The following is an 8,342-nucleotide window of genomic DNA, read 5'->3' on the forward strand; positions in this document are numbered from 1 at the left end:
CTGCTTGCTGGGGTGTTTTGAGTAGGAGAATGCAGCTTGAAGCACTTCATTCTGCCTCTACAGGGTGGCTTGTGTCGCCTGACAGGAGCATTGCTCCATTTGTTTCTGGCCTAAACCTGGTTTCTTTTTCACCCTTAGCATTTTGTTTCCATGTTGCTTTTCCTGATATCATGAGATCAAAGAATGGTTTGGGTTGAAGGGACCTTAAAGCTCATTCAGTTCCAACCCCCTGCCACAGGCAGGGACACCTTCCCCTAGAGCAGGTTGCTCCAAGCCCCTGTGTCCAACCTGGCCTTGAACACTGCCAGGGGTGGATCAAGTCATTGCTTCTGCACAAGCTTGCTGTAGGTGCATCCACTGAAGATGCTATTTAATACAAATAGTATTGCAGTTCTACAGCCTCTATGTTTTTAGTGCTACATGCAGGAGGTTACTTCATGTAGCATTTAGGTTTCCATACTCTGCTCTGTCTCCTTAACAGAACTTGGAGCTTCCTTTACGTTTATTGAGCAAAAAAGGCCCCTGTTACTTTCATTCCTAAGCAAAAATGTGGTGTATGTGGGGTTTTTCTTCTAACCTATTAACTCCTACAAGCTGTGAATTGGTATTTCTCAAATCATTAAAATTTTGAGAGGAAATGAATTGTTTTTCTCTAGGGTTTGTTTGTCATGGGGCAGCTATTTATTGCAGTTGTTCATCAAAGGCAGTGAGGAGAACTCTTCCACTGGTAGAACTAGCAATGACTGTTCGTACTGTATATTTAATATTGGGATTTTGGTGATCAGAAGCTCTGGGGAAGAGACTGGATTCAGTGTTCTACAAGGTACAGAGCTCACCAGCCCATCCACTCATGCTGTGACTTCCTCACATGCTCTAGGAGTCTTGTCTGCGATGGGAAAAGGGGTTTGTTGACCAGACTGCTTCAGGTCATGAAGAAGGAACCAGCTGAATCTTCCTTCAGGTGGGTTCACTTTGGAACTCTTTTGAGTTGACTGGGAAGACAGTTTGTTTTCATACAGCCATAGAAAATGATAACCTGTGAGAAGATCTGGCTTTGTTGCACTTGGCTACTATGGTAGTGCAGGTGAGGGAGGATGCCAGAGCCTATGTCGGACCTCATACCCAGCACAGTCAGTGACTTTCTACAGGATCAACAGGTCCAGCTTCAGACTGGAATGAAACAGATCAGGAAATTTGATTTAAATTATAGTTGTGATAAATACTTCCCTTGCTCCAAAATTAAAAACTCATTTCTTCTATCTCTCAGGTTTTGGCAAGCGAGGGCAGTTGAAAGCTTTCTGCGGGGCACCACCTCCTATGCAGACCAGATGTTCCTGATGAAGAGAGGACTCCTGGAGGTAATGAAGTATATAGAATCATAGAATGGTTTGGGTTGGAAAGGACCTTTAAGCTCATCCAGTTCCAACCCCCTGCCATGGGCAGGGACACCTCACACTAAACCATGTCACCCAAGACTCTGTCCCGCCCTGCCTTGAACACTGCCAGGGATGGAGCATTCACCAATTATTTGGGCACCCTGTGCCAGCACCTCAGCACCCTCACAGTGAAGAACTTCTTCCTTATATCTAACCTGAACTTTCCCTGTTTAAGTTAATCACTGGGATTAACTTAACAGAACTCCCATCTTAGAACTAAACCTGCAGATAAATGTTTTAGTGGTTAAATCAGATTCTGTGCTGTACTGCTGGCTCTGCCTAAACTGTGGCAATAACATGTTTTTCTCCCATGCCAGCATATTCTCTACTGCATTGTTGATAGTGAGTGCAAATCACGAGATGTGCTTCAGAGTTACTTTGACCTTCTGGGAGAGCTGATGAAATTCAATATTGATGCATTCAAGAGGTTCAACAAGTACATCAACACAGATGAGAAGGTAAATACTTGTAGAAGCTGTGTCCAGTGGGTCATATTACACAAATTACAACACAGCCAAACGCAGCACCAAAGCTCAGATGCATTTGATTTTGGTGTGATTGTTGAGCTTGGTGCACAATAAACACTGAGTTAGCTGCCAGAGACTCTTCACAAGCGTGTATATTGCTACATACACTCATGTTCTCAGAAGTGCTCTCAGCTCTTGTGAGTCAGCAAGCACTGAGCTGCTCAGAAAACACTGCCCTGTTGCATGATCAGGCAGGGCTAAGGTCAGGGTTGATGGTAGAATGTTTCCTGTGAAGTGACTGGGCTTTGGGTTAAGTTGATAGTTGTGGACATTGAGACAGGCTCCAAAAATCTTTTACTAAAGCTTTAAGGGTTCTTCATGGAGATGACTTTAAATACTCAATATTTGATACTGCAGAAAGACATGCCTTGATGTTATGTGAATTTACAGACAATTGCATACAAGGCTGATGTAATTACCTGTAAAACTTAGTTGCATATGTAGATCAAGAATGGGCAACTGTCTATGCAGAGTGGTTTCATGCACTTTGTGCATACGAGATCAGCTGTTGAGTAGGCTTTGATTCAACTCGTACTCTTGCTTCTGTTACTGAAATGTTTCTCTGGTTGCTGTTAAGTCTGGAGGACCATGAAGGATAGAAGTAGAGATGGATTTAAAAGAAAGATGCATTTAATTTCAGGTGGCTTTCTGGTAAAATGAATTCAGTCCTTCTAGAGAATCTGTCCTTATACTTTGTGTGCGCTTCCTATTTATCAATCTGTAATTTCTTTAATTGTCATTCTGTATTTCTCCACTTTATTCCTCCCAAGCGCTGTCTGCTTGTACAATGTAAGTGTAGGAAAACATGGAGCTGGAGGAACTAGAGACCCCAGCAGCTATGCTGCCTCATTTCCCTCTTTGAAAGCCTACAGTGTATGAAATCTTGGCCTCATTGAAGTGACCCAGCTTCAAAAGAGATTTGAGTGGTGCCAGGACTTTGGCATTTTTCTTTGACATAGTGTTTTTAAGGTGGATCCTTTGGCCAGCCCTCAGTGCTAGTGTTGGCTTGAGCTGGATGAGGCAGGTCCTGGAGTGTGGATCTCCTCTTATTCTTGTTGGGGATAACAAAAAAGGAAATGACCCTGGGCGTTTGGGCATTCAGAACTGAACTCTTCCTTCTGAAGGGAAGGGGAAATTGTCCATGTCTGAAGCCTTATATTGAAGTGCATGTTTTAGGTGCTTGTGCTCGGAATTTAAAGTGGTTTCTCCATATATCCATTGAGAACTGTTCTCTTTCAGTGTTAAACACCTAGAGGACACTTACTGTTGCCCTACTTGCTAAACCCTGTTTGTAGGTCTTCCTAACTGAGCTGTTCCCTTCTGCCACAGAGTAACTGCTTTAGCACTCCCCTTGGCCATACCCTTTCTGAAAAGGATATGAAATGCTGTTCTCTCAGACCTCATCTGTGGGTGTGCATGTAAGATGGGGGTTTTGTTGTGATTTATTTTTTTAATACAACACTAAGAAATATTTCTCTTTAGTTCCAGATTTTTTTAAATCAGATCAACAGTTCATTGGTTGATTCAAACATGCTTGTTCGCTGCATTACCCTGTCCCTGGACCGGTTTGAGAATCAGTCTGATGCTAAAGGTAAAGAATCACAGAATCCCAGACTGGTTTGTGTTGGAAGGGTTCTTAAAGATCATCCAGCTCCAAACCCCTGCCATGGCCAGGGACACCTTCCACTAGAGCAGGTTGCTCCAAGCCCCTGTGTCCAACCTGGCCTTGAACACTGCCAGGGATGGGGCAGCCACAGCTTCTCTGGGCACCCTGTGCCAGCGCCTCAGCACCCTCACAGGGAAGAGCTTCTGCCTCAGAGCTCATCTCAATCTCCCCTCTGGCAGGTTAAAGCCATTGCCCTTGTCCTGTCCCTGTAGGCACTTGAATAAGAAGTGGTGTGGGGGGTGTTTGGTAGTGATAGTGGTTATTTAAAGTGTGGGCTTTGAAAACTTTCATTTTAGACTGAGAAATGCCACTCTGCATGTTTATTGCTACAGTCTGAGCACCAGCCCTTACTGCCATGTTGTTGGGACCAACCTGCCTGAACTTTAAATACCTGATGACTGTCTCTTTCCTCTTGCTGCAGTTGCAGAAGTCCTGTCAGAGTGCCGCCTGTTGTCATATATGTCCCAGATGTCCATGAGAATGTCCTTTCTTTTCCGTCTCATTAATATTATTCATGTACAGACACTTACACAGGTAAAGAGCTGACTAACTTTGCAGATTGCTGATACTGTGTAGTGACGAACTGGGCTGGGAGCAGGGGGGAGCCTGCCCTGTCTTGAGGAGACCCATGTCCCTTCTTGATACATGTAGGAGTTCCTCCTGCTCACCGTGAGCATGTTTTGTAAGGATGTGTACAGCTGATATCTCAGGGGGGTTGTGGTTGGTTTGGGGTTTTCTTGTCTAACCTACTGTGTCATTTTTACCTGTAGGAAAATGTCAGTTGTTTGAACACAAGTTTAGTTATCCTAATGCTGGCCCGAAGGAAAGAAAAGCTGCCTTTTTATCTGCACACTTTGCAACAGATGGAATACACAGAAAAATACCCAGGCTTCATCCTGAACAACTTCCACAGTCTCCTGCGATTCTGGCAGCAGCATTACCTCAACAAGGATAAAGACAGCACCTGCTTAGAAAATGTATGTGAGCCTCTTAGCATAGCAAGAATCAGTCGTAGCAATGTCTGTCTGCTAGTCACTTGGCAAAAATGGGAAGTGAGAGTTTGTGAAGGGCAAGAAGGGAGCAAGCTGTGCCCCAAAATGTGACTTTATGTAGTGTTTTTCACATCATCTTCCCAGTCAGGTCCCTTCTGTAAGCAGTCAGACCCCACAAGGTAGGTGCTGGGTTTCCCTGCAAGCAGGACTCAGTGAGACTTGCCAGTGCTGGGTGGGTTTGAGAGGCAGGACTGGTGAGGTGAACAGCCCTGCACAGGGGTGTGGAGGCAGGACAGAATCCACCTCTCTCATTAGTTAGCACCTTAACCAGACTGTCTCCTCTCTTCTGGTGTGGAAGTGACAGTGCAGGAAAACAGGCTGATGTAGCTGCTCCAATACAAGGCAGCTGCCCTGTTTACAAAGGACATACAATACAAGGAAAGCAGCCCACTGTTACCCACTCAAGCTGATCTGTCTTGGGCACTGAAAAGAGGAAGAAATGAGCTGTAATGAGAAGACAACTCCCTTGTATGTGCCCTAGAAGGCTGAAGGGAGGTTGCACAGGTTCCTTCCTTGACTTTTCAGTGATTGAGTGGCAGCTTTAACAGATTTTAATGTGTTTAAGGAAAGCCCTTTGGGGTGTGTGTGTATACACTGCAGCACACAGCCACATGGCTGTCATGAGTGATGTGCAGGCAGTCTCCTACAGATGAGATACCTGAAGAGGAACTTCTTCTGACCCCTTCTGCTCCCTACCCTGGCAAGGAGGGGTGAACTGTGACCCAGAGGTGTGGGGCTGGGCAAGTCAGGTTGAATAAGAAGCAGTTTTCAGTTCTTTCCACTGAATGCCTATGGGACGTGTCTTCTGCTGCATGTCAGTGCCTGTGGACCTCACTAACCAACCTCTTCATCTCTTCCCACAGAGCTCATGTATTAGTTTTACCTACTGGAAAGAGACTGTATCTATACTGCTCAGTCCAGACCGGACATCCCCCTGTGCCATAGTTAGCTACATCGACGAGGCGTATATGGACATTGACAGAGACTTTGCTGAGGAGTAACTCTGCACTCTGGCTTCTGATGGACAGCGCTTGGAGGGTCCCTACAGCCCATGGATTTTCAGGGATATGCTGTGGAGTGTGTGTGTGTGCACAGCTTGGAACCGTGGAGCATTGTCCCAACCCCAGTCCCTCCCCATCCCCATCTCTGATCTCTAACAGATGAGACTTTGAGAGCTCTCTGGGCAACACATTCAGGGATGTATCTTCCAGCTGTTCTGGGATAAAAACCATTACCTGCAAAAACCAGCCTCTTTCTTTTCTCTCTTCCCAGCCCAATGGGGCTGGTCAGAGATTGTTCTTCGCGGACCCATGAGGATGCTCTGTATGTGCCAGTTGAGTTGTGGCTCTTCCATGGCTACCAGAAGAGCAAGTCAAAAAGCACAGAATTGTCCTCCAGACCTGAGCTCCAAGGAGCCAGTGTGACCAGGACCCACACACCAGCCACATGCGGAGCCACCACGAGGGCTCCCTTGGGTGCAACTCTTCTGTTGGGGTTTGGAATCGGGGGTTCAGGGTTGGTGAGAGTGTGTGTGTGTGCGTGTGTGCTTTTAATTCCTGAGAGCCCCAGCTCCAGTCACCTCTTTACCATCTACTTTTGGATCATTTGGTACTAAATCTGTGTGTTAGGAGAGAACCTCTGCCCCTGCTGTTTTCCCCTTCCTGCCTGAAGGTGTGACAATGCTGTGCAGAACAGAGACAGCTCAGCAATGGGGCAGTTGCAACAGAGGTTGGCTCTTTCACAGAGCATTAAAATATACTAATTTTGGTAAACTTGCAGCTTGTCCCTTCTTGGGGAACTAATCTGGTTTTAAAATCCTTTTCAGGACCACTGCTCTTGATGCTGACCTGCTATGCCTGAAGTCTTATGTCAGTCTCTGCTTTCAGTCCTTAAGCTCAACCCATACACTAATCTTGAAGTGCAATATTTGCTGGAGATGTCAGTTGTTTTCCTTGGATCTGTTTTAATCAGAAGGTGTTAAATGCTGGGAGTAAACACTCCTGGTTGAAAGGAACTTTGTGGGAGACGTTGGGAAAGGGGGAATTGGTAGTTGGCAGTCCTGATTGCCAAACCTGCACCTGCCCTGCCTGCTCACCAACGGTAGTAGTGTTGCTCCAAGACAGTCACATTCCCAGGAATGAAATAACAGCCTGAAGTCCTGAGCCACTGCGTTTGAGTCAAAAACTGTGTCTTGCAGCTCCAGCTAAAGGAAACCTGTGTTCTTTAAAACACTTCTTAAGTTTTCTTAAGTTATTTGATGAGATGACTTGGCTTCAGCTCTGTCCCAGCTCCAGCAAGGGATGGGGGAAAGGATGTCCCAGGGTTGAAGCATTTTGTCTCTCATCAGTGCCAGCAGCATGCAACCCCCTCTGAGGGTCCCCAGGCTGGGGCCTGGGTGAGGAGCAAGGTTCCAGCTCCCCCCGTGCAGGACTTGCTCTCAACGTCCCCCTTCTCCTCTCGCTTACCTCGCAGTTGGTGTCCTGCTCTGGACTTGCAGTTGGTACTTTGCTTACAGGGGGGTCAGAGCTGCTGAGCTTGTGCATTAACCTGGATTCATGCAGGAGCTCCTGGGATCCTTGTGTCCCACCTGAGGGGCTGAACCTCTTGGGCAGACCCTGCCCTGGTTGCACCCCTTGGTCAGGGAGTTCCTCACTACAGAGCTGCAGCATCAGGTTCCCCCCTCCCTGCCCCTTCCCTCCCCTGAGCTCATTTTTCTCCTCTGTACTTTTTTTGTTCTTGGGTACTTGTGTTTTTGATGTATCTTTGCTTCTTCTTAACTGTAATAGATGTACACTTAAAATAAATGCTTCAAATTAAAAAGGCTTTTAACTGAAGGGATGCCTTTTATTGGTGCATCCAGTGATCGCTGCTATAAACCTCTAGAGCCTCACATCTGGATTGATGTAACAGAGGGACCAAGCTCTGCTGGCCTTGGCTATCTGGCCATGTGGCTGAAAACCCCACCTTTGGCCTTGGGTAATCACAGTGATTTTGGGGTCCTCACAGTGATGTCGGGATCCACATGTGGTGGAGGCAGCTTGGCTTTGCCTTGGCCTTCAGGCTGGTGCAAGAGACCAAGTTGGCCATCAGCAGAGAAGGGAAAGGAACCCATAGCAGCTCCTTCAAGGAGGGAACATGCTGGGGGTCGGGCCATGAGCGTGCAGAGGGTCCCAGGCACATTATCCCTGTGGGCTCATCTGTCCATGCCAGATGCCTCAACTATCTCATTTTGAGGGGGACCAGCTCTGTCTTTCATCCTTGTGTTGCCATACTTACGGAGAGCACAGGGAGGGGAGGGAGGTGTCCTGCATGGTGCCAGGCAGAGCTTCTGGGATGGAGGTGGGACCCCCTGTCCCTAACAAGTACTGCTGGAAGTCTGCACTGTCCCCAGGGCTTGCTGAGGTTTGTGCTGCCCAGATTAATGCCAATTCACTAACTGCAAATTAACGTATTAAATGGAAACTATTAAAGAAATCTATTTTAAAGAACCGAGTGGAGATTTCTTTCTTTGCAGGCCCTTTGCAGAGCTGAACCCCCTCCCTCTGCCCTGCAGGACTGGAGTTGGGGTTTTTCATGTTCTCCCCAGGAGCAATGGTTTTGGTGAGGCTGCCCAGGGCAGTGCTGGAGTCGCCATCCCTGCAAGTGTTCACACCCCGTGTAG

General features: G+C 47.0%; 1 protein-coding gene across 1 annotated transcript in view; it reads left to right on the forward strand.

The window, feature by feature from the left end:
• Nucleotides 1–5,946, forward strand: part of TRPC4AP (transient receptor potential cation channel, subfamily C, member 4 associated protein) — a gene marked incomplete at its 5' end in the record, with an annotated part of 23,151 nt that extends 17,205 nt beyond the window's left edge. Inside the window, 7 exons of the mRNA XM_010016780.1 lie at nucleotides 878–961; nucleotides 1,268–1,358; nucleotides 1,754–1,894; nucleotides 3,446–3,554; nucleotides 4,051–4,163; nucleotides 4,400–4,606; nucleotides 5,545–5,946. Of these exons, the coding sequence (XP_010015082.1) occupies nucleotides 878–961; nucleotides 1,268–1,358; nucleotides 1,754–1,894; nucleotides 3,446–3,554; nucleotides 4,051–4,163; nucleotides 4,400–4,606; nucleotides 5,545–5,682 (883 nt within the window). The remainder of the gene's footprint in view (nucleotides 1–877; nucleotides 962–1,267; nucleotides 1,359–1,753; nucleotides 1,895–3,445; nucleotides 3,555–4,050; nucleotides 4,164–4,399; nucleotides 4,607–5,544) is intronic.
• Between the last annotated feature and the right edge of the window lie 2,396 nt (nucleotides 5,947–8,342).

This window comes from Nestor notabilis, unplaced genomic scaffold, assembly GCF_000696875.1.
Source record: "Nestor notabilis isolate BGI_N333 unplaced genomic scaffold, ASM69687v1 scaffold7036, whole genome shotgun sequence".
Classification (NCBI taxonomy): Eukaryota; Metazoa; Chordata; class Aves; order Psittaciformes; family Psittacidae; genus Nestor; species Nestor notabilis.